This window comes from Megascapheus bottae, chromosome 10, assembly GCF_031878675.1.
Source record: "Megascapheus bottae isolate mThoBot1 chromosome 10, mThoBot2.hap1, whole genome shotgun sequence".
Taxonomy (NCBI): domain Eukaryota; kingdom Metazoa; phylum Chordata; class Mammalia; order Rodentia; family Geomyidae; genus Megascapheus; species Megascapheus bottae.
In genome coordinates this window covers 28,907,745-28,934,165 of record NC_143518.1, presented here as the reverse complement: position 1 = coordinate 28,934,165, position 26,421 = coordinate 28,907,745, and the positions used below count along the sequence as shown (strand labels likewise).

The 26,421-nt window shown below is 37.7% G+C and overlaps 1 protein-coding gene across 3 annotated transcripts; it reads right to left on the bottom strand.

The window, feature by feature from the left end:
• Window positions 1–41: 41 nt before the first annotated feature.
• On the bottom strand, window positions 42–26,028 carry Ccdc181 (coiled-coil domain containing 181). 3 transcript variants are annotated; one of them, XM_090340495.1, is made up of 7 exons: window positions 25,846–26,028; window positions 14,956–15,138; window positions 11,551–11,689; window positions 7,985–8,929; window positions 6,950–7,096; window positions 1,779–1,933; window positions 42–393 (listed from the first exon to the last, which is right to left on the bottom strand). In XM_090340495.1, the coding sequence occupies exons 3-7, from the start codon at window positions 11,665–11,667 to the stop codon at window positions 231–233; spliced, it is 1,527 nt and encodes a 508-aa protein (XP_090196621.1). In that variant the 5' UTR covers window positions 11,668–11,689; window positions 14,956–15,138; window positions 25,846–26,028; the 3' UTR covers window positions 42–230. The 3 variants fall into 3 exon arrangements, with proteins under 3 accessions (XP_090196621.1, XP_090196620.1, XP_090196622.1); XM_090340494.1 differs by lacking the exons at window positions 14,956–15,138; window positions 25,846–26,028 and adding an exon at window positions 14,711–14,820; XM_090340496.1 differs by lacking the exons at window positions 14,956–15,138; window positions 25,846–26,028 and adding an exon at window positions 14,174–14,277.
• Window positions 26,029–26,421: the final 393 nt, after the last annotated feature.

The window sequence follows — 26,421 nt, the reverse complement described above, 5'->3', positions numbered from 1 at the left end:
ATCCATTTGTTGCATGACTTAAAAGATGGCACAATACAATCTAACGCTGTGAGAGAAGTTTATTTTCTTTTAGTGTCAAAAAAACAAACAAATTTAAATTCACCACCAATATCACCAAAGGACAAATGCCATTTCCACAATTAGGAGTATTACCAAAACACAAGAGCCATGTGAAATGATATCCAAATTCTGATGGTAGCAGGTGACAAACGAAGAATTTAATAGACTCTTCAGTTGTACTGATCAGTAAAACAAAAAGCTTTGGCTTCTGACATATTATATAGGTGGTTTTGTATGTGTTTAGTACGTCTGGCTTCTAGTCGGAGCTGTCTAGCTCTCTCTTTGACAGCTTGTTGCTCTGCTATTTTTTCTATCCGTTTCCTTCTGAGCCATCTGTACGAAAAGACAACTGGTGAGTATCACCTAAATACATTTTTCATGCTATAAAGTTAGGAAACTGACTTTTCCATTAAAATATTATTATAACACAAATTATTAAAGCAGCAACTAAAATTTTAAAGCATATATGCCCAAGGCTTATTCAATAAAGCATAGTTTCTCTGGGAATAAATGTTGAAATGAAGTTTGCCATTATTAAATTGCCAACTTTTACTATGAGGAATTAAGCCTTTTACTGATAAGAACAATATTTTAAATGTATTATAAGTCCTATCTTTCTTTTAGAAAGATGTTTCATGGGTAATGATTTCATAAGATTCAAAATAACTCTGAAAATAGCTATATTTTAAAATATTCCATATTCATCTTAAAACACTAATTTCATGCAGAAATGCTGCCTACATCAACTTAGTAAGAAAACTGTAATTCTCTTGCTTTTTAGTGCAGGAAATAGTTCATTTTTGAAATAGTTCTGTAAAATGGAGAAAAAAAGCTTCTGTGTAAAATGTGGTTAGGAGTCCACATTCTGAACACTCAAGTTTCCAAATCTTGTTTAGTTAAAATACCATTAAAATAACTATGTACCCATAGTTATATATATATATATATATATAACTGTATAGACAGGTGTTTATAGACTTTTTTTCATAGATAAGTCTAAGCAATCAAGTAACAGAAGAAAATCTCATAACTTCATGTGTTCCTGAATTCTCTACAACTCTAAGCAACTACCTCTTAGTAAATTATCTATCACTCGGAGGGAAAGTGTGTATGGTGTGGATACTCCATGATATTTATTAATAAGCAAATTATAATATAATAGGTACAGTGTGGTTTCATTTTATATTTTAAAATTATCAGTGCATATACAGAGGAATCTATAGATAATATGCTATGCATTCCAGGGCTAACAGTCATGGTTATGATTTATGACTGATAAAATGTTTCCCTTCTTTCATTGGGCAATAACTCTTTATGTTATAATAAATGGTGGGGGAGAGCAAATGAGTCCAAACAAGTAGAGTAAAATCTCTTCCTGTCTGTAAACTCTCCCCAAGGTTTTCTAACAAGATTATGAATCCAAGTCTATATTCTCAAGAGTTAGTGAGATAAAAGTTCTACCCAAATAATAGGCAAATAAGAAGACAGGCATGTAGTGGTAGAGTGCCTGCCTAGCATGCATGAAGACCCAGGTTCGATTCCTTGGCACCACATACATAGAAAAAGGCTGGAAGTGGTGCTGTGGCTCAAGCCTGAGTGCTATCCTTGAGAAAAGCCCAAGAACAGTGCTCAGGCCCTAGCTAAAGCCCAGGACTGGCAAAAAAAAAAAAAAAAGGAAGACAAGCATTCTTTTGTAAAATGCTCTGCTTCTAACTTACTGTTTAAAAGCCCTCTCACGGCCTTCTGTTCCTTGAAGGAAGAATAAGCATTCCTCTTGCTTCCTTAGTTCTTCTGATTTTCTTTCTCTCATTTGCTCATCATGCTTTTTCTTAAGCCACAATCGAAAAGCTAGCTGTGGATCTCTGTTTGCCTGCTGATTAGAGAAATAAGCATTGCTTAATAAACTCAATGACCATTTGAGGCCACGCCTAGGAACCTTGCAAGAATGCCTTGCTTATGAATTTTTCAAAACCCTAAATGCATAGCCTGCATTCCTAGTATCCAAATCAAATGTATCAACCTAGACTGTGCAGCACTGTTATACTTCTGTCAGAAAATTCAACCTTGAACCTACTGATATCTGGCTCTTGTCAAGTGAAATAGGATATAAATAGTACAGTGCTTATCTACCACACACAACATCCTGATTTCAACCTCTAGCATGCTCCCCTCAAAATGATAAAAACACATTTGAGATAATCAGTTAAAAAGGAAAGTACAAAATTTGTGATTTTCGAAGTTGAACTCTAAATAAAACTTTTGCACTAAGTTACAAATACATAAAACCAAGAATTGAAGAGACAATAAAAATAGAGCTAAGGTCTTTCCCACAGTTCCTAAAAGAGTTCCATGAAGTACAATTTGTAAACAACCCAATTCATCACTTTTGTTACTTCTTTTATATTAAAACTTTTTTTCCATTTTAAGAGTATCTGTCAGAAGCAACGTGAAGTACTAAGCCCATTATCAAAACTATTATTATTACTTGGTATGGCTGAATTGCACCTGTACTCCTAGTGTGCCAGGAGACTGAGTCAAGAGGATCATAAGTTTGAAGACAGCCTGAGCTACAAAGCAAGAGCCTCTCTCAAAAACAAGAAAACAGCACGAATGATTGCTATGAATGGTAAGCATAGGGTTCGTGTTCTGATCAAGTTTAACAGCCTTGGGCGTTTTCACCTAAGAAGCAGCCAGCAGAATTCATAGTCCCTCCAACTTCTTAATGATACATCTGAAGGGAATTTTCTAACACTGAAAATGTAGGAAAACATCTGGTTTGAAGAAGTAACAGAGAGGAAATAGACACAGCCAGTTTCTTTAACCTTGGAAAAAGTATAACATATTGTGTGAATGCCTAGCAAGAGCACAAAAGGGTGTACTTGCTTCAAAATGAGCTCTATCATACAGAATAACTTTTCCTCCAACTTGCATTTTTCTCTTATGTGTAACCTATATTGCCAAGCAAGCTCAAATTGAATATAAGATCCATGTGTGTCAGTATCTTTGTTACACAGGTCACCTATAGGGAGAGACTCTTTGGATCTAAAGAATTCATGCTGAACACCTGAAAGTCTGGAGGTAACCAGAGATGACTGAGAAGTGTACAATCTGGAATTAAAGATCAAAAGAAACAAAGATTCAAGGAACAGGAATGATGGTATCACTATTCTTTCATTAATTCAACAGATTAGAGAACTTAATACATAGGAGGCGTGTCAGTACTGTATGTCATCAGTGATAGAGATAAGGGTACTTCTTTCACACATTCTCTGCCTGCAATGTACACCACAGTATGTTACCTCATATGAAGCTCCTTAAAGTTAAATTTTAAATTTTAGAGTCAATTAAATAAATAGCTGCACTCCAAGTTACTCATGAGGCTGAGGCAGAAAGATCTCTTGAGCCCAGTTCTTGGCTACACTTGGAGATATTGCAAGACCTAATAACAAAGTACACTCAATGAGTATGAATGATGGAAAGATATTGCAAATGTGTAGAAAGGTAACAATGAAATCCTCCTCCCACCCTCTTTATAAAAAAAAATTCCAAACAAGAAAGAAAAAGTAATTACTAACACATTAAACTTCTTTATCCAGTGCCTCTCTCCCCTCTCTCCCTCTCCCCCCCCCACCCGCGCGGGGGAGAGCGCTGCTCTCTCTCTCTCTCTCTCTCTCTCTCTCTCTCTCTCTCTCTCTCTCTCTCTCTCTCTCTCTCTCTCTCTCTCTGTCTCTCTCTCTCTGTCTCTCTCTCTCTGTCTCTCTCTCTGTCTCTCTCTCTGTCTCTGTCTGTCTCTGTCTCTGTCTCTGTCTCTGTCTCTCTCTCTCTCTCTCTCTCTCTCTCTCTCTCTCTCTCTCCTTATTTTGATTAAGTTTGGTAATCTAGCAACTTCTGGGTCAGTGTTCTTTTCAAGCCTCTTCCTAAGTAATATTTATGACTACCTGGAGGAACCACTCAACAAGCAGCCTCACAGATCTTTGATTTTGTTCCTGTCCAATGACTTTCTCCATGCCATGTGCCACCTTCTCCTATAGCCACACCTATGACACCACAAACAGCTCCATTTCTGAAATCATTAGTCTACTTCATATCTCCAGCCTCAAACTATGATCACAAGACAAATTTCTCCAGCTAATTACAATATCTTTACCTGAATCTTTCCTAAGTACAGGAAAATTCAACAGCTCACTAACTGTCATTATAATGTCCCCTAACTAATATCTTACATCCTACTCCAGGAGATGCCACCAACACCCACTAAACAACTGCTTACAAGAAAATATGATATATTCTTTTTTTTTAGTCTCACACACTTTATGTAATCAATTACTAAAACATATCTCAAATTCATTTATCTACTGCTATAATCCTAACCTAAGTTGCCATCGCTTCTCAGTGAGACAAGTACATTTGATTTCTAATATCTGCTTTGGACCTTTCCAATTCATAGCAGACATAAAGGCAAGCCTGTGGAAGTACCTCCTCAAAGTACTGTTCCTGTGCTTTACCCAGATCATGGCTTCTGATAGCTCAATAAAATTAAAAATGCAGCTGGGTACAGTGGCTCACACCTGTAATCCTAGCTACTCAGGTGGCTGAGATCTGAGGACCAGGGTTCAAAGCCAGCCCAGACAATACAACAATATGAAGCTGTCAGACTCTTATCTCCAATTAATCACTAGAAAATGGGAAGTGGGGCTGTGGCTCAAGGGTAGGCCAGTAGCCTTGAGCTGAAGAGCTCAGGGACAGTACTCAGGCCTGAGTTCAAGCCCCATGACCTCCCCCCCCCAAAATGAAAATTCCTGATCATTTTCTAGTTCCTCTCACACAACTTGTCTCAGGACATGCCACATGTTTTCTGGATCTGAAGAAACTGTTCCACTTCCTGGCCTAATTTCTGTTCCTCCTACTTTCACTGACTCATAAAATCCTTTCCTGAACTACTAAAATACATGTTTCCCTTGTTTGATAGCTTGTTTTGCATGGAATCCATCAATATTTCTAATTAAAAACTTAAATCTCTACTGTAAGAGCTCTGATGACAGAGGATTATACACTGTCTATGAATCAGCACTCATCACATGATAAGTAAAAAGTTCAATAAATTGATCTGAACCACAGCCTTCCTATCTCTACCTCCCAAGCAGTTGGGATTACAAGTGTGTACCACCATGTGTTTTGTTGTTGTTGTTATTGTTTTGTGGATGTTTAGCTAACAAAGGTATAGCTAGCTCATTCCAAGATTTTAAAAGCTAAAAGCTAAAAGATTTCTACAAATAGCATAATTAACTATGCATAAAAATTACCAATGTAAAGGACTGGGAATTTGGCCCAGTGGTAGAGTGCTTGCCTAGCATGTATGAAGACCCAGGTTCGATTCCTCGGTATCACATACACAGAAAAAGCCAGAAGTAGTGCTGTGGCTCAAATGGCAGAGTTTTAGCCTTGAGAAAGGCCAAGGACAGTGCTTAGGCCCTGAGTTCAAGCCCCAGGACTGGCAAAAAATTACCACTGTCAGACTTTAGAAGGCATATATAACAACTGTAATAGATAAATTATTTTTAAAAATCTAATAGAGCTGGAAATTTACAGCAGATTCACATTACATAAGAATAACTTTCCTTGTATATTCACACTCCATAAAAAAAAGAATGTGTGGAGTGTTTTTCTGCAGTGCTAGCTGGTTACCCCACAGTGTGACTCAATCCTGACACCACTTGAAATGCACATCAGTTTCCACTATAAGAGCCCTATCATGCAAGGCTGCCCCTACTTCAGATGCCAATTCAAAGTCTCAGACTGTGACCTGTGCTTCTGATTAATCAGCTACACATCGGGGTGCTAGAGCCACTCACAGACTAAAGGAAACACACATGTCAATTCACTATGTTAATAAAAAATGTAGCTGGACCTCATGAGCACAACTATAGGCTATATGTGTAGGTTGGAACAGGATTATGAGTCAGAGGTAGCCTGGGCTGCATACCAAGTTCATGACCAGCTAGGGCTATGTAGCAACAGTCTACTGAACAACTGATAAAAATTAAACTTAAAAAAATTAAAAGCATACCAAACAAAAAGCATAAAATAAGCCAAGTGTCAGTGGCCTCATGCCTATAATCCTAGCTACTCAGGAGGCTGTGCTCTGAGGGCTGAAGTTCAAAGTCAGCACAGGCAGGAAATTCTGTAAGACATTTATTTCCAATAAACCACCCAAAAGCTGGAGTTGGTGCTGTACACTCAAGTGGTAGAGTGCAAGCCTTGAACACAAAAGTTCAACAACAACACCTAGTCCTTGAATTCAAGCCCAAGATTGGCAAGGAAAAAAGGTTGAAAAGGTTGTCACTGGAATATACGCCTAGATGAGCTAAGGAATGAGTATCAATTTCTCTCCTCTGCTGTCTTTCTTTTCTGTCTCTGCCTCTGTCTGTTTCTCTCTCTCTGTCTCTCTCTGTCTCTCTCTCTCTCTCTCTCTCTCTCTCTCTCTCTCTCTCTCTCTCTCTCTGTCTCTCTCTCTCTCTCTTTCTCTCTCTCATATATATATGAATATATTATATATATGTGATTTCAATATGTATGTAAACTAAGATTAATCTATAGGCTTGTGTATGGGATGAATGTCTTATTTGAATACTAAAATTATACTACCTTGAAAAAAGAATTAACTGTTCCTCATTTTCATTACTAAGGACCTCTGAATAATATGGAGATCATTTGGTTTTCACAGAGCTCCTTAGAAATTAAAAATTCATCTTCACATCTTTTGCAGGGAACTCTTACACCATTCTTTTACAGTCAAAGATTTTTAGTCTGGTATTAAGACTCTCTTCTGCAAAGAAGACCAGCTTTAATATATGTATGAACTTGCTTATCATCTAGACATTCTACTTACTCTATTGTTCATGTATTCAATTTGCTTTGCTCGCTGAATTCTTCGCATTTCTAGAACCTGCTCTCTTTTCTTTTGCAACCATGCTTTAAATACCATGTCATTCTCTTTTTTCTTTTCTTTCTCTTCTTCTATTTTCCGTTGTTCTTCCTGAAAGAAAGAATATGAAAAATTAATGCAGCGCCTGTCAGTAACATAGTGCTGGGATTTGGGTTTGTCAGGTGAGGAGTGAAACCCACTGAGCCCATTGAGTGACACATGCCCTACCAGATCAGTCATCTAAAATAAAAATCCCTGAAATCATGGAATTTTAACTCTGGAAGAAGCACATACATACACACGGAGAATTATAACCCAACTACACTTGTTGCCTACTAAACCCAAACACCTTTGTGTCTTCTTTTTTACGACATATAATTTTCACCTATCTCATATCAAAATTATTTTCAGTAGCCACTTAGTTCTGAGTCTTCACACTTAAAATGAAAGGACTAAGTTATGTTATCACTGAGACTTCCTCTCATGCTAAAACAGATCATCCTTCTATGCTTTGTGATGGCTACAAGAAAGGATCAAAGTAATAATCATATAGTTAACAATTTATACATTATTAACACAGACATTCAATTTACAACTAGGGAGGAGGTTGAGGGAGGGAAAAATCATGAGAAGGGGAAACAATGTAATGTACTCAATAACCTCATAAATAAAAATAAATATAAATAATTTAAAATAAAGAAAAATAAAACAAGTAATTTCACTTTTGAACAACCATTTCTATCACATTAAAAAAATACAATGCCCTTTTTTTTTTCTTTTTTTTTTTTTTTGCCAGTCCTGGGTTTGAGCTCAGGGCCTGAGCACTATCCTTGGACTTTCTCAAGGCTAGAGCTCTACCACTGGAGCCTCAGCACCACTTCTGGCTTTTTTCTATGTATGTGGTACCCAGGAATCGAGCCCTGGTCTTCGTGCATGCTAGGCAAGCACTCTACCACTAGGCCAAACTCCTGGCCCGACAATGCCCACTTTTATTCTTACCTCTCTCTTTAGCTTTTCTCTCCTTTGTTCTAGTTGTTTTTGTAGTTCTTTCTGTCGAGGGGAAAGGCAGTATGTTGAGGTCACTGGAGAGATATTTGCAGACTGTGTCCGGTGAGATTTCCTGTTTGCTTTATTTCGATCTAAGTTGGCAGCAGAGCTGGGACGAGCTTTAGAGTTGGGTGGTGGTTGAGGAACATAAGCCAATGGCTCCCCTGTTGATGAGTGACTGATCCCATGACTCTTTCCTGTAGGCTCATCTTTCCTCACACCATTGATAGATGAATTGGGAGATCTGAGTAGCAACTGCTGAGGCTCATTTTCAATACTACTAGCATTATTAATGGGAGGCAAAAACCCTTGGCTCTCAATGTCTTGTAAATTCAGAAGTTCAAACTTTCCATCTCTCTCTATCAGTATTTTCCCATCCTTGTTTTCTTCACAGCTTCTGTCAGGAAGTGACAAGATCACATTTTCTTGTTCTAATTCATTGGAAATATATAACTGTGACAGTTTTCCAGACATATTTTCATTTTCAAAAGAATTTTTATAAATATCATTGTTATCAAGGGGAGGAACTTCCAGATCAACTAATTTCTCTTTGAATTTAAGTTTTCGCTCCCTTTTACTACATGTGGGTTCTTGATTCTGTAGAATATTGTTAGCTTGTATAATTTTCTCCATAATGTATCTCTTTACTTCCTCATCCTCATCTTCTTCATGGTCTTTTTGGTTTTCTGGCCTGGAATCCTGGAAAGAGTTTTCACTATCTGAATCTGATAGGGGATCTAAAGGCTGGATACTTGGTACAGAAATGAAGTCATTTCTTCTGGGAGAAGCCTCATCCTTAACAGATGCATCAGAATCTGAAAGCTGTAGGTTATGTTCTTTTTCGGTCTCACTCTCCTTCAATTCTTGATTGATATCCTCTTCCTGCTTGCAACTCACCTTTAAAAAAAAAAACAATGATATGAAGTTACTTTTTTTCCCAAGAAAACCAAAGTTCTGTTCATCTATTATCTGACCAATATAAAATGGATGATCTTTCTTATTTGTGTGATTTGCACTATGAACAGGAAATTCTAAGTGATTCTTGCTCATACTTCAATCCTAATATTTGAATTCATATTTATTCACATCCTAAAGGAAAAATATACAGGAGCTTGAGTCATACTTCTAGCCCAATACATCATTATTTTAATATCATTTTTCCTCTAAAATTTTAAAATTTTTTACATCTTTGGAGTCTTTTTGGCCAGTCCTGGAGCTTGAAATCAGGGCGTTAGCCCTCTCTTTGGGCTTTTTCAAGGCTAGAGCTCTACTACTTGAGCCACAGCACCATTTCCGGCTTTTTATATGTATATAGTACCAAGGAATCAAACCTGCGTATTTGTGCATACTAGGGAAGCACTCTACCACTAGGCCAAATGCCCAGCCCCCATTTTTGGAAATTTTTTGAAACATCTGCTTGCAAGATTTACATCCTTAAAAAAATAATGCTGGGCCAGGAGTTTGGCCTAGTGGTAGAGTGCTTGCCTAGCATGCACAAAGACCCTGGTTCGATTCCTTGGTACCACATACATAGAAAAAAAGCCAGAAGTAGTGCTGAGGCTCAAGTGGTAGAGCTCTAGCCTTGAGAAAGTCCAAGGACAATGCTCAGGCCCTGAGCTCAAGCACAAGACTGGCAAAAAAAATAATGCTGTACAACATCTTAATAACAATAACATTTTTAAAGAAAATAATCCCGAAATAAAACAACATTAAAATCTTTCTCCCTGGACTACAAGATAAAGTCCTTTAGTTGTGTTTAGGCTGCTGGTATCTACAGAACACATATATTAAATTTCAAATTTACCTCCAGATCAAATTTTCCCTCCTCACCTCCACCAGAGACAAATAATCCATACTAACTACCTTCCTTGGCTTTATATTTGGCCCTACATGTCTGTAATTTCATATCAAGGCTTCTTTGATATCTGTCATATCTCTCTTTCATTATACAGACCTCTTTACCTACCAAAAACTTTATCATCACAATAAGTATTTTTTTCTCTTTCTCAAACAATTCTTTCCCCCTTAATGCAGTCCTATGGGAGCTACAGCATGTTGCCCTCAAACTCCTTAAAATTATGTTCCTCTTTTATTTGTTCAAAGATCATCTCTTTTGATAACCTTCACTTCCTAACCTGAAAATTATTGCTTGACATCTGATAAGGAAATAAATCTAGACCATTAAAATGACTGCCAAATAACCAGAGTCAACATCTTTGAATTGCAATTCTTTCTTTTCTTTTAAATCCTATTGGTTTTCTGGTTTATTTCTTCAATGTCTATTAATTTATTGTGGCTTTCATTTCTTCTTTTTTTCATTTGCCAGTTCAGGGCTTGGGCTCAGGGCCTAAGCACTGTCTTTTTCAGCTTTCTCAAGGCTAGAGCTCTACCACTTGAGCCACAGCACCACTTCCAGCCTTTTCTATTTATGTGGTATGAAGGAATGGAACACCGGTCTTGGTGAAAATGCTAGGCAAGTACCTTAACACTGCTGGCCCTTTCATTTCCTTTTGAAACACTTTTTCTTTTAGAAAGAAATCTTCCCCTCACTCTTCACTGCTTCTATCTTAGTTATCTCTTTTTTCCCCACCAGCACCAAAGGTAGTTGTTGGAATCATGCATGGAAATGCGTAGGGTTCAAGAAAGCATTTTGTTTTGATTGCTGTGGTATCCTCGAATATCCCCTATCATAGTAGATATCTTTGCTGAGTTGGTGAAAAAAAAAGTAAAACTATGAACCATCACTGTTATTACTTGTCTCACTCATTTTATCAGCCAGTGCTTTGAATCTCACACATACAATTCTAGTCGTGAGACTCTTTGGTTCAAGCTTACTACTCTGTATACCTCTGCTGCTACTCATTTTTATTACTTTTCTGTTAAGATGCTTAAAACTCCATTTTAAAAGCCATTTTAGAAGAAATCTTCACTTTTTTATTCTGTTGCCATCTTCAAATCTTTCTACCCCATGTTTCTTTTTCATCATGTAAAAAAGCAAGATGAAGTTCAGAGGTTTTAAAACCTCATACCCTCATTTCCCCATATTATTTTCCTTAACTCCATTACATCTGGCCTCTGTTGAAATAATAATAATAATAATAATAATAATAATAATAATAATCACCAGTTCAATATCCCAGTCTTATTCCATTTCCTCCCTCCTTCTCCACTTATTGACACTAACACACATGCATATTATATAAGAATACACGTTTTTACTTTTGATGCAACACATCATAATCTTCTTAATGGATTGCATTTTTATAATTATTTTAGCTTTATAGTAAGTGATAATTCAATCTTTATTCTCTCAGTAGTCCCATGCTTTAGGATACAATATTTAAACTCTCTGTGCTTCAGTTTTCCTATCTCAAATGTAGGAAGAAAGGCATTTGTACATTGTATAGTGGAAAAATTGGGCAAAGATTAGGTAAGATAATATATGTGAAAACTTTTGCTAATATGATTACTACAGATACCATTGGTAATCTATAGATACCTCTATAATCTATATATACCTCTGTTAGGCTGCCATCATTTTGTTCTTTTTCATTAATTAGCCACTCCAGGTCCTTTTCGAAATCATCTTCATATTCTCCACTTTCTTTTGAATCACTATCTTTACTGTCACTCATTTTCACTTGCTAGAGAATAATGCTGTAAGATTTTGGAATGGAATATGGAGGTTAATGTTGCAGGTAACTAACACGGAGAAAGATATAGTATAACTATTCAAAAGAAACATGTATTTTTTACATACCCTAAAAGAAAGACTTGCAATGGCAAGGCGTTTCTATAGATGACCATTCCTAGCGTGCTCTCGTGCGCTCCCCCCCCCCTCTCTCTGAGTTCCTGAAACCCTGATCTATATAAGAAGATTTTTTAAAAAATCAGATTACAAGTACTGAGGCTTAGAAAAGGATTTTTCCTCTCCCCTGTCAATTTGTAACGCTGCCCAATCCAGTTTGGGTTTAGTTTAGTTTTATCCATATGCATTTTCTCATACTCAAATAAAAAACAACTATGTCAATTCTCATCTTCAGTTTCTCAATCCTTCCATTAACTTACCTGACATAATTTAAATTTGTCATACATTTCTTTTAATCAGTAATAATGGATTCTTAATTATGATAAATGTTGACATCTATAGAAGTCAAATTTGTCAACCCTAAATATGCCTTTATTAAAAATCTTTGGTAATATTATCAAGAAGAATGTTGTGACATTAACTAGGACTGTCATATGAAAGATGATAAATGTTAAAATGGTATATAAAAAAGCTATCTTTAAACAGAGGTCAATTAAAATCAACCTTGCTAATTTCTGTAAACCTTTTTTTTTTTTTTTTTTTTTTGCCAGTCCTGGGCTTGAGCTCAGGGCCTGAGCACTGTCCTTGGACTTTCTCAAGGCTAGAGCTCTACCACTTGAGCCTCAGCACCACTTCTGGCTTTTTTCTATGTATGTGGTACCAAGGAATCGAACCCGGGTCTTCATGCATGCTAGGCTAACCACTAGGCCAAACTCCCGGCCCCTCTGTAAACCTTTTTAAACAAATGTTTATCTATAAAGTGTCTGTATATGTGTGTGACCATAGCATTATATTCTTACTATACATATTTTTCTTTGTACATATATATACACACACACATGTATTTCTACCATAACTTATAAGGAGGGCCGAGGACTGTTGCAGTGGAGCTTTCAATTTTCTAGAGAAGACAAAACTAAATAGAAGACATAAATCAAAACATTGATAACTTAAACAATGACATATGCAAAGGACTAATAAATGAGAGAAAAACAATTACCTCAGCCTGACATTATTGCTTGTCCCGCTTAATTATTATTCAGCTGAGTAGCTATCATTTCCAGTGTATTAGTTGGATTCCATGTCGTTGCAGACATATATTTTAAACTAAATATAAAATGTCTTTTCCTTAAAAAGTCAAAAGTAAGGCTTCTATCATTTCTAAGAGGTGAAGCCAAGTGTGTTGATGCATGTTTGTAACCTCAGCACTTTGGAGTCTAAGGGAGAGAGTCACAGTTCTGAGATTAGCCTGAGCTACACAGAGAGACTCAGTCTCATCCAAATATGTGTGTGTGTGTGTGTGCGCGTGTGTGATAGAGGACCCTAAAAAACACTTCAAAATGATTTATTTACTACTAACTAGCTCCAAGACAGACTAAATCATTTAAGCTATATGTCTACCACAAATTAAAAGTAAAGACATTATAAAGAATACAGAATAAACTAAAACATTATCATACAGAATACTAACAGAAGTACTATTTTCACCAACATGATGCTTTGAGAAAACTTCTTAGACTAGAGACCTTGAAATTTATTACTTTAAGATATCTTAGTTATATTGCTATGAAATACTGAATTTCTCAATATTTCCTTTAATGTGATAATAAAAGATAATTCTCATAAATAAATAGCTTCCTTAAGACTTGATAGGCATGCTCTATTATTTACTTCCCCCAAGTAAAGAACTGAAGTTTAAAATGTAAACACAGAATCAATACACTAAAGATACAATGATTACACATTAAACATTAGGTATCCCAAAATTAGACTGCCATATTATAATTTAAAAGAAAAAAGTACTTAAAGGAAACTGAGACGTGCATGAATGTACTTCTAAATGAGTGTAATTCTATTCCTGTAACTTAATAAAAGTCTCAGGATTGGTTCTCTAGCAAACAAAGAACACAGATCCCTTAAGCCTTTTCCAAATGGGTCACAAGATATTCAACCCCTTCAGTTATCTTCATCTCCGGAATACTGTCCATATGGTCCATAGCAAGCTAGAAACAAAGTTACATCTTACACAAGCCCAATTGTCTACCTTTGTTTCCTGTTTTATTAGTGAGTGCCAAATATTTACACTGCAACATTCATTACTTGTAAAAATCCATGTAAATGACTTAGACCGGATCCACTTTCTTAAAAGGGAACGGCTGTCAGAACAAATCGTAATGAGTTCCTTCTTCTTAAATGTATGAAACCTCCAAGAGCCTTACAGGTAGGTCTCTGTCACAGTGGAGGCTACATGGACACCTAATTTTCATAACTTCCTTCTAAGATTCAGAATACTCAAGAGTAGCTCAAGATGCAGTCACTGATTCCAGTCTTACCCCATGGCCTTGTATACCGGTCTGTGAACACTAAGCACTGCAAGAGCACTTGTTAAGGTAAAATAAGCACTTAGGCAAGGATAGATCAAGGACTTGAACGTCCAGAACATGATGGGCTCCTTCTTCCTGCTGCTTCCACGAATAAATGACTCCCTCCCCACCCCCCGATGATAATCTGTCACGAAGTTGGACGCTGAGAAGTAGTTCACGAAAAGCGTCCCGGGACGATTTCAATTGCCACGCAGCATGTCCGCCTGAATCCACCCCACAGCCTAAGGCACGGGCGGGTGGGAGTTAAGACTGCAGGCGTGACGCGCTCTCCCAGGGGCGGGATGAGGAGCTTTAGGGCTGGAGAACCTCACCAGGGGAGAGGTTCCGAGACACGGCCGCCCCAGCTCCCCGCACCGAAACCCCGAGCTTCCAGACGGCTCTCGGCGGGTCTCCCTCCCCGCCCGGCCCGGCCCGGCCTCCGCGGGCCCCTCCCGCAGCGTCTCCGCGTCGTCGTCCTCCCCTCCGACCCTCTGAGTCCCCTCCTGCCTGTGTCGGGACGCGGCCGCGGGAGGGTCACGGAGGTGGCCGTGGGAGCTCTCCTCTCTCTAAGGTCTGACAGCGCCGTAAAGGAGACCCCGGGACCTGGCTGCCATGGCAACGCGGCGCTGCGTCCTCCATCCGGGTCTCTAGCCCGCGCGCGCACGCGCGATGGACACCAGACGAACTGGGCCGGGGTAGGGGGGGTGGGGCGTGGGAGGGAAGGGGAGACGCGCTGGCCCCCCCGCGCCTACCGAGGTCGCGTCTGGCCGCAGTTTCCGAGGAGACAGTCAGGAAATGCACAGCACATCCGCGATTTCAAGGGTGCATCCGAGAGTGGCGAGAGATGGCCGTCCTTGTTTGTGAATTCTCCACCAGGTACGGGTGACTCGGCCGATCTGGAGTATCTAACAACAGCTTCTACAAGTTTTCCAGTGCTAATATCAAGAAACGGATAATAAGCATGTTTTTTTAGAGTTATTATGTTTTTGACTTCAGTTTATCTTAATAATCAAAAGTAAAAACTGGGCCGGGAGTTTGGCCTAGTGGTTAAAGTGCTTGCCTAGCATGCATGAAGACCCGGGTTTGATTCCTCGGTACCACATACATATAAAAAAGCTGGAAGTGGTGCTGAGGCTCAAGTGGTAGAGCTCTAGCCTTGAGAAAACCCAAGGACAGTGCTCAGGCCCTGAGCTCAAGCCCAGGACTGGCAAAAAAAAAAGTAAAAACTATGCACTGAGCATAGATGTGAGAAGAAATAGGACTTTGCTCCAAACCACAAGCATATCAGAAGGATCAGGAACACTTCCCTGAAACTCTTCATGAATAAAAAAGCAAGACCGATTTCAGGTCGTAGCAACAGGAAACAGGACTTTGGGAACTACCACGACGTAACAACCGTTAGACGTGAATGTGCTTCCTTGGTAAAGTGTACAACAATATTCAGATTATTTTTAAATTGTTCAAGAATGGAATTTCTATCAATTGATAGGATGGAGTATGCCTTTCCTCCAACAAGGAGCAACATAAAATTGAACTTTTAGGTAGACTCCAAATTATTAACCTAGAGTAAACTAAGTTAACATTTTTAAGGTTATAGTGAATTAAAATATTGAGTGTACTTCCTGCCTGTAGATTTAGAGTTTATAGTTATAATGATCTAATATTTCAACCACTTCAGGACTCAGTCTTAGGGCAAATACTTGAAAAGAAAAAAAGATTGATGTATAAATGTGAAAGGAACTTAGTTCAAAATTGCTTTAATGAATATAATAAATACCAAAGCTAGAAGTTTCATAACTTTAACTTTAGTATTTTTCCTGGAAGACCCCATATTTGAAAAGGCTTTGTAAGTATCAATGGAATAAAGCATTGTTATTCATAATAGCCAGAAGAAAAACTACTTATCCATCAATTGATCAGTGGCTGAATAAGTGTGATATGTCCATAATAATCTAATATTCAGTAATAAAGGAAAAGCACTGAAGATGATTCTTGGAAGATGATGAGAGGAATAAGTATCAGCATTGTATCAACTCACCAGGAAAACAATTGCACTGGCCTAATGTTTCATCTATTTTGGAATTCAAGCCTATCAAAGGCTTTCAATTTCCAAGGGAATGAATTTGATGAAACAGCATGGATGAACCTTAAATATGTTTATTAAAGAAGTTAGACACACAAAAGATTACATACTGTACAATTTCAATGATACGTATTTGTTCAAAATAGGCAGAAAATAAGCATTTCCTGGAACAGGGGTGTCATTGGAGGGACGTGGGTGGTTGACTACTGAAAGGTAAATAGTGTGGCATATTAACTTTACATTAAGATATATTTACTGAAAAGAGTTGTTCAAAAAAATAGATGCTACAAAAACTTAATAGAGTAGTGAGCAAATAAAAACTGGAAAGTAGTAAATAAACTTGAGTGTAAGATTGAATAATTATATAGAGTCTACCTCTCCTGTGTTTACCTGTTAAACATTCTAATTTCTATTTCTCCATTCACAAAACCTGTTAAACATTTTAATTTCTATTTTCCCATTCGCACAGCAAAGATAATATTTACCTTTAGGATAATCCAAAGAGATAATCCATGTATTTGAGCTCATGTAAGATGTATACAATCTGCTCAACACATGACTAGTATTATATTGTTTTCTAAAGGATAAAATTAGAATGCTGATAATCAGATAGCGTATTCCTACGCTGAATAGTTTATTAAACAAATAATAATTGCTACTATAAAAACTAGGAGTATACTGCCAACAAAGACGCTAGAAGTAAATGTTGTGCTGATTAGGGTCAGAGACAAACTCAAGCCCACCAACCTTTGCTGTGACTTATGACTTTTTTTTAAAGTAAAAACTTTTAAATACATAGTTTTTTCAATGAAACCTCACTCGGTAGTAGGGAGGAAAAACAATAGGTAATAAACACATCATAGTAATTTTCCATTATTGGAACAAACACCTGCAAGAAAAAATTTAAAAAGAGGCATGTGGTTGGTTCTGCCAGAGTTTGAAAAATTTTAGTCCTAGTTCAGCTGTCTCTGTGTTTTAGGGCTTTTATTGAGGCAGAAAAATCACAGCAGAAGGGCATGGTAGACCGACACTCCTTACCACATTCATGGCAACCAGGAAAAGACAGTGCTTACCTGTGGTAGCTCGCTTCCTTCTGCTTTCCTATAATTCCTCCCTGCCTAGAAGCTTATTGGATGGGGCCAGTCTTGTTCAGGGCACGCTTTGTTCCCTGTGTTAATCCTCTCAGAAAAGGCCCTCTGACACACCCAGAGGTGTGCTATAGTCATCTCCTTGGCGCTTTACAATATAATCAAGTTACCTATCAAGACTATCAGGCATCCTAAATAAGAAAACTATAGAAGATGGTATGTGAGAAAATGATAAATAGTATATAAGTCCTAAGTGGCTCCCATATTTAGCTCTATTTACAGTGAAATACATCACCCCTCTAACCCATCTTTTTTTTTTTAATAGTTTATCTTCATAAGTCATAGCAGAGGTGGAGGGCTTGAGTTTGCCTCTGACCCTAACCAGCAGGACATTTTCTCTTCTAGCTCATCTGCCAGCAGTGCATTCCTTATAACAAATGCTCTAAGTAAAAAAGCTTTTTCACTGTAATTATTTCCATATGCTCAGTAGATTTGCTCAGCACTTGTTTCATGTGTTCAGCACTTTTGTTCAGGCCCCACAGGGAAGAAGTTTGAAGAAATTCCTCCTGAGAGCCTCAAGCTTATTCAGTATATCGTTAGGAATACTGTATACAACCCTTATTTGCAGGAGAATTTAATAGGACTAATTTATCCTGGAAAGGAAACAAAATGAAGCAGAGTTTACTCTTTGGGAAAATAACAAACACAGTTTACTTTTTAAATTATCGACAAGATAACTCTGTTTATTAGTTTCTTATGCAATGAAATAATTGCTCTTTGAAAACATCTACCCATATTTGAATATAAGTACCAGTTGCAAAGATACCCTGTACATTTTTTACTTAGTAAGCTTTAAAATAGAAGTTCCTCTTTCTTGACATCCAGAAATAAATATTTAACATGACAAACAAAAATTGATAAAATAAGCTAAATTATCAAGTGTATAAGCAGAATTGAGCACTAGCTTGTTAATATGCTAGAGAAAACTAACCAATGCACCTATATAAAGCCAATGGTTTTTTAAATACAAAACTGCTTTTAAAATTATAATTAATCTGTATTCATAGTCACTTATATTCTTTACTGTTAGCATCTCTGGTACGCTGAAAATACATTTTGGTTGAGGAAAGGTAGCTAGCTATGGAATTTGCATGTGCTTAAATTTGTATTTAACACATTCCCAAACAAAATGTGTTTCTGCCTGCAAAAACGCCTTACACATAAAATAAACCTCCAATATACTCACACTAAAATGTTCTTATTGGGGCCTCGTGGTAGAGGGCTTGCCTAGCATGCATGAAGACCCAGGTTCAATTCCTCAGTACCACATACATAGAAAAAAAAGCTGGAAGTGGTGCTGTGGCTCAAGTGATAGAGCGCTAGCCTTGAGAAAGCCCAAGGACAGCACTTTAGGTCCTGAGTTCAAGCTCTGGGACTGGCAAAAAAAATGTGCTTATTGTCTGTGGCCAAATTTCAAATTGTCAGCAAATAAAGGAAAGTACTTTGTTCTTATCAGAAAAAAAGAAATTATACACGTGGCAGGGTTTGGGGGTGGGGAGTGTTATTGTGGGGGTAGAGAGGGGTTACAATTACATTCACACATTGATACCTCTTCTCATGTTTTTGTCTCCATTTCCCTCTCCCCGTCCCCTCCCCAAAGTAATTTCTTTAATAAAGCATTTATGTAGAATAGTGAGTGACACAAGGAATAGGGCTTTCAATAGAATTTGAATGTATATGGCTTGTGGAGTAGGTAGTTAAGAATTATATTAAGGGCCTCACAAATACTAGACAACTGCTCTGTCACTGAGCTATATACCCAGGCCCTAAACATTTTTTTTTTTTTTGCTAGTCTTGGGACCTGAACTCAGGGCCTGAGCACTGACTGTCCTTGGGCTTTTTCAAGGCTAGCACTCTACCACTGGAGCTGCAGCACCACTTCTGGCTTTTTCTATGTATGTAGTACCAAGGAATCAAACCTGGGTCTTTGTGCATGCTAGGCAAGCACTCTACCACTAGGCCAAACTCCCGGCCCATCCCTAAGCATTTTTATAGTGATGACATACATATGCTTCTTATGGATGTTTCCTACAATGATTGTAGATTTTTCTTAAAAAATTTAAACTTGTGAACCATATCCCTGTATTGTCTAGAGTGTGTGCATATTTGTAGTGCTCGAAATTGAACTTGAGGCCTGTGCTTGCCAAGAGCTGTACTTCTTGAATCATACCCCCATTATTCTTTAGTTTGTTTTTTGAGATACTGTTGTTCACTTTCTTTGCCTGGTCTAAGAGCTTTGACGTATGATCCTCCCCTTTCCCACACATGAACCACCATGCTTGGCAAAATTTCTTTAAAAATAATAATTTTGCAAAGACTGTACTTCTAAACCATGGAGCGTAGAAAACTGGCTTTGTGTTCTTCTAGTCAATGCTTTCTTGTAATCGTCTAAAAAGTGTAGTGGCTACATATCTTTCTCTGGGGTTATCGAATTTGTTAAACTTTTTACAGAACTTAGATATGAAAGACAATCTTCGCAGTTAGCTGATAATGGGGAACATTCTGTCTTCTTCTGTACGTGCATGCAAAGAGAATGTGTCCAAAGACTGTAGATTCCTACAATTTAAAGGGTATATAATCAACCCATATACTTTAGAAAATGTAAGCCAACTCATATCCCTCCTTACTCTTAGTAAAAACTCTTTCTTATCTTTGATATTTCCAAGGTTAATCTCACATTATTAAGGTGAGAGTGAACATCTGAAATGCCCAGTTTCTCATCATTAAACATGATTTTAGGATTTATCTTTCAAGAGAGGGCCTTTATCAAGTTGAAGAAGTTCCCTTTTATTTTTATTTTTTTATGTCATGAATAGCTGTTGTATTTGCTCAAGAACTTTATGGGTCTGTAGGTTTAGAGTTTTGCTTTCTTGTAATCTGTTTTTGGAATAAAGGTAATACTGGCCTCATGAGTTAACAAATGTTTCTTTTGCTTTTCTAGAACAGATTATGGAAATTTGTATTTCTTCTATAAATATTTAACTATTTGATGCAATTTGCCAGTGAAACCATCTAGGCCTGGTACTTTATTTTTGGTAAGGCTTTTGATTTAAGGTTCAATTTCTTTAATTAATATAGGTATATTCAGATTTTGTTTTTCAAGGCTTTTTATACATTTCACTGAAAATTTCAAATTTATGACCTCAGAGTTATATGAACATATTACTCCTTTACTATCCTTAAATGTTCATAGAATAATAATGATCTCTTTCATATTGATACTTATCATTTGTGTCATTGGTTTATATTAGCTTGGCTAGAAGTTTATTTTATTGCACTTTTCAAATAATCAGCTGTTTCAGTTTCATTGCTTTTCTCTATTTTTTGTTTTTAATTTAATTGGTTTTTATTTTTTCCTTTCTTATTGTGTTAGGCTTAAATTAGCCTTTCTTTAGTTCCCGAAGATGCAAGTTAGATTATTGGTTTTGTACTTATTTTTTTTCTAATATATAATGCCATATGTTTTTTCTCTAATAGGTTTCTTATAAACATCATAGCTGAGTTTTATTTTGTAGTCATTCAATCTGTCTTCGGTGTTTTATGCCATTTTACACTTACAGTGATTTTGGTATAGTTGTATTAATCGCTACCATGTTGGAAACATTTCTCTTTGTTGTATCCATTTTTTTCTTTTTTTTTTTAAAGTTCATGGGGCTTGAACTAAGGGCCTGGATGCTGTCCCTGAGCTCTTCATCATTTTTTAAGAGAAAATAATATTATATATTGCTATTATTGTTATTACTGTTATTATTTCCCTCCTCTTTTTAACTTCTTTATTTTATTTTATTTTATTTTTGCCAGTCCTGGGCTTGAGCTCAGGGCCTGAGCGCTGTCCTTGGACTTTCTTAAGGCTAGAGCTCTACCACTTGAGCCTCAGCACCACTTCCGGCTTTTTTTTTTTGTATGTATGTGGTACCAAGGAATCGAACCTGGGTCTTTGTGCATGCTAGGCAAGCACTTTAACCACTAGGCCAAACTCCCGGCCCTAACCTCTTTTATTTTTATTGAGGGTATTGTACTATTTGTTGTATACCTTCTTAGGATAGTAATTTTGATTCTTTAAAAAAACATTACTGTTATCTAATTCGATTTTGATTCTTTCTTTCTCAGTATATATATATATATGTATATATATTTGTTTTTCTTCAATATTCACCCATAAATTCAGTCAAATGATTTATATATCAACTTTAACTCTGATTCACTGATTAATTTTTCTAGAGATAACTTCTGCTTCTAGAACCAATTTCACTATATGTATTATCTATATTGATATCATCTCTCATAGCTAGGTAGTAGGTAGTAGCTGTTATAGATGATGATGTTATTTTCTTCCCCTCCCCCCATTTATTTATTTTTGTGCTAGTCCCAGGGCTAGCACATTCAGCACCTGAATGCTGTCCCTAAGTTTTTGTGCTCAAGGTGAGTGATCTACCACCTAAGTCATAGCTCCATTGATGACTGTTAGGTCGTTAACTGGAGATAAGAGTTTCACAGACTTGCCTGTCTGAGTTAGCTTTGAATCATAATCCTCAGATCTCAGTGTCCTGAGTAGCTAGGATTACAAGCATGAACCACCAGTGTCTGGGCAAAGTTATTCTCAAATGAGCAATGGAAGACTAACCAAAATGAAGAACTTAAGTAGAATAAAATTATCTCTCTCCTTGGAATGGGATCACAAAGGTATCAATAATGATAAATTTTCTTCATCCATCACTCAATTCTTTTAATACATCATATCTACATCTTATTTCTTGAACATATTCTTCACTTGTATTACTAAAAAACTGTAAATTTCAGAAAAACATAGACAGGGCTGGAAAAGCAGGTGATTAAAGGCTGTAGTGAGCCATAAATGCCATCTTTACAAGTTTGCTCACTTTCTCTCTTACTTTCTCCAGCATCACCAATAATCTAAGGGAATGTTTCTTACATTTTTATATTTGAATCATTCCACCAATCACCAGTGTATCAAAAAACTTATGTACTTTTCTTAGTTGCAGTCAAGCCCTAACATATTAGTGAATTTGACATTTAGCTTAAAAGACAGAAATTATATGACTGATTACAAATGTGTTCCTGTAGTTATAAAATATTTTTAAAGTTATAATAATGGAAATTTTAAACCGTAATGATTGCCATTCCCTTTTCCTTCCTTCCTTTTGAAGAGGAATGGGAAAAGCAAAACAGAGCAAATCAGTTCTGCCCCAGACTGTACACCATTTCCTAGTTCTAGGCTAAAACACTTGCAAGGTAGCAAGTATAAGTGAATGACTTCACAAAGAATTACATAATACCAAAAGTGATGCAGTCAGAAAGGTGGTATGGAAAGATGTGAAGACATGTTATAACAGGATTTGTTAATAGAGTTGGGAGTGATAGGATATGGAGAAGCCAAAAATGACTTAGACATTTAGCATTGCCAAATGCCTTCATTTGAAATGGGCATTTACTGGGATCCAGGAGAAGTAGAGTGGCCAATTAGGAGTCAAGAAGTCTTGTTATTGATGGGTATGATAAGATATGGTTAATTAGGCAATAAAGTAAAAATGGAGTCAGCAGTTGTGATTCTGGAATTCAGAGAAGTAAAGATTTTATATATATATATGATATATATATATGAGTGATCTGTATATAGACAGATCCATAAATCACAGAATAGGATATAAAAATCATGCAAGTGTAATGGCAGAGTTAGGATGTGAGAGATATGGAAGATAAAAAATAGAGAACTGAGCCCCCCCTCCCGGGATGCTCCAACATTTCACTATCCACAGCTACCACCAATAAAGATCCCAGGAATTACCCCAACAACAACAATAACAAAAAAGAATTCCAGGAATTGCCAGCAGAAGTCCAGAGGGAGACCTGAGTAGCTGAATCTAAGAAGGGATTATGATTCAAGAAGTGATGTTCAGCCATGTCAAACATGGCTGCCAGTTTGAACATGAGACTCAGGAACTACTTGTTTTGGTGATCATTTTGGTGAAATGGTGGGGATGCTAAGCAAATTAGAAGAGGCAGAGCTCTTTTCTGCTAATCTTTCTAAAGAAGAAAGGAGAAAGAGCAGTAGATAAAAGGCCACAAGAGTTCAAGAAGAGGGAGAATTATTATGAAAATAAGCTTCAGTTTCAGGGCTTCTCATGTGCACAAGGGCTGAAAATTTTCCAAAAATAAAACATTTTAACTGCAATAAACTTCTTCCATTCTTATTTTCCTTCATCAACCATTCCTCTGTCATTGGCTATTAGATACTTCTAGATTTTGACTAATAACAAAATTAGCAATATGTTGCCTTAGTTCTGAATAAAAATTGTTTGCAAGTGTGATGAAATTGTTCCCATTGAGTTGAGAATTTATTTTTATTTTTCTATACTCAAGCCCTGAAGAACTTGAGTGAGAATATATAGTTATATAAGTCTAAAACACTGTGGAAACAACCAAGAACTGTGCAATTTTGACACTCAGTTATGAATTAACGATGCTAATCTTGACTGTAGTCTTCATGGGTTTTTTATTTTGTTTTGTTTTTTTCCATTGTGGGCTTGAATCAGAGCCTGGAAGCTGTCCCTGAGTTTTTCCTGCTCAAGCTAGCACTCTATCCCTTTGTGCCACAGCTCTACTTCTGGCTTTCTGGTGGTTAATTGAAGTCTTATGGACTTTCCTGCTGTGGCTGGCCTTTGAACTAAGACCCTCAGACTTCAGCCTCCTGGGTAGTAAGGATTATAGATGTGAGCCACCAATGTCCATTTTTCAAAGAAATACATCATCAGTAATTGACAAAATAAATTTGCAAAATGGTTTATGCAACTTTTAAAGGAAAGAAACACAATGAGATACTAAGAACTACAAAATAAGCACCATTTCTCATTGGATGCCACTTGATCCAGCTCAAAGTTCTTTATTATTTAACTGTGTTAAACATAGAATTGGTAAAGGTGTTATATTCCAATCACTATTTTTCTGGAATAACTAGAAAGCCTTAATTTTGTTAATATTTATTTGAAACAGCAGCAGACAGGTATCTCTGCAAAGTGTAGCAGTAAATGACTTTTGTAACCTATATATTTTCATACAGCCCTTTCCTGGCCTAATATCCATTTACATGGTCATTAGCTCTCCCAGAGAATATGAGTAGTACAGAACTTGTCACTCACAGAAAGGCCATTTTGTGCTGGTTACCCTTTGCATCAAGACTATGCAAAGAGATCCTTTCTTTAGAACCCAGTTGATACATTCTTGAAACTATTTCAGACCCACCACTGACCTTTTCCATTTTAAGGATAATTTCTCAGTATTCTCATTATAAAACAAAGCCATCTTTGGCTTAATGTTGTAATCCTTTCTCTATCAGACACAGCCACATCCTTTTATTAAAATGACTATGGAGTACTTTAAACAGAAAATGGCTTATACCTAGGGAAAGGAGCCCAAAAGGCAGACAAAATATCTACATGGAGAGGAGAGGATCAAAATATTACCATAGCCGGGCAATGGTGGATCATGCCTGGAATTGGAGCTAATTGAGAGAATGAAGTCTAAGGACTGCAGTTCAAAGCCAGACCAGGCAGTAAAGTCCGTGAGAATCTTACCTCCAATACACTACTCAGAAAAGGCCAGAAATGGTGCTGTGGCTCAAATGGTAAGAGTGCTTACCTTGAGCCAAAGAAGCTCAGAGATGATACCCAGGTCCTGAGTTCAAGCACCACAGGCACCTCACAGTCCCCTTTCCCGTCCTCCCCCCCAAAATAGATGTAGGTAGGTAGAGCTAGCTAGCTAGCTAGACAGACAGACAGACACAAATTGACAGACTGACAGCTATTCACTAGGAGATTACAAGAGTTCGGAGGGGATCTGTAAGCCTATTGCTGGTTACTTGGATGAATTCCCACTATAGTAGACCTTTAGCCTCTTTGGTCTCATATTGAGTCAAGCACAAAACAGACAAGAATTTTCGGGTACCTTTTTCTGCCCAAGTGCTGGACACCTGAGTATTGAAATCTAGAATTCAAGGTCCATTCTTGTCAATACTCTCAGAATATTGATTCTCAACAATTTGGGACAATGTTGATGATTGTCATACTGTTTAGTTAAAAAAAATAAATCTTATTTAAAAAAAAAAAGTTGTAGGAAGTAGACCAGATGACGGGAAGATGGAACTATGTCAGACCTATATGAGCCAACTTTTGGCTTGAAGTATGTTGAAGCATTAGTTTTTGTTCACTTTTCAACATCTGGGGCAAAGGGATGACTTTTTCTTAGCTGTGAAGGCGCAGGCAATCACCTCCCCAGGCTCATTTGCTGAAGAGGCAGAGTTTGGGGGGCTGGGGGTGGGGAGGGCGCGCGAGTCCCAAGGCAGTTCAGACGTCACAGTCCCGCGGCTCACCCTGCTCCCCAAACCTGGTATTCACCGAGGGTTTCCTTCATGCTAGAGTTCGATGTGGATCTTAGAGGAGGAGTTTCAGAAGATCGCCAACTTGACGCCCCGCCCCGGGCTTTACAAACCGGCTCCTCAAAAGCCTGACTTCCCCTCCTGAGCTGGCCAAGCTTGAGAGCTGCTTCCTAGATGGGTTGAAAGCCGGCCCGCCCAGAGAGCCGCGGAGGATCGAGGGCTAGCAGCCCGCAGCGGGCGAGGCTCTAATGCGCAGGCGTCAGCGGAGGGTAGAGAAGGGGAGAGCCACGCCCAATTCAGGGCGTGACCTGATCCGGTCACGCCCCCTGCCGGCCTTGGTCCCTGGTTCGGGATCCAGCAAGTCTTGGTGATAGCCTTCTCCTTTATTGGATGGTGATGTGCAGTTTTGTGCCTCTCTCAGCCTGCTCACTTCTCTGCCACTTAACCAGGGACCACTCCTCTGACCATCTGCTTTTCACTGACTGGCATTGGTTCCGTCTGGGTCTGTTTTCTGAATGAGGTCTGCCTACTGTCCTACAGCCTTCTCCTAACTGCAGATATGATGGACTATAGCAGAAGTGACCATAGCTTGCAA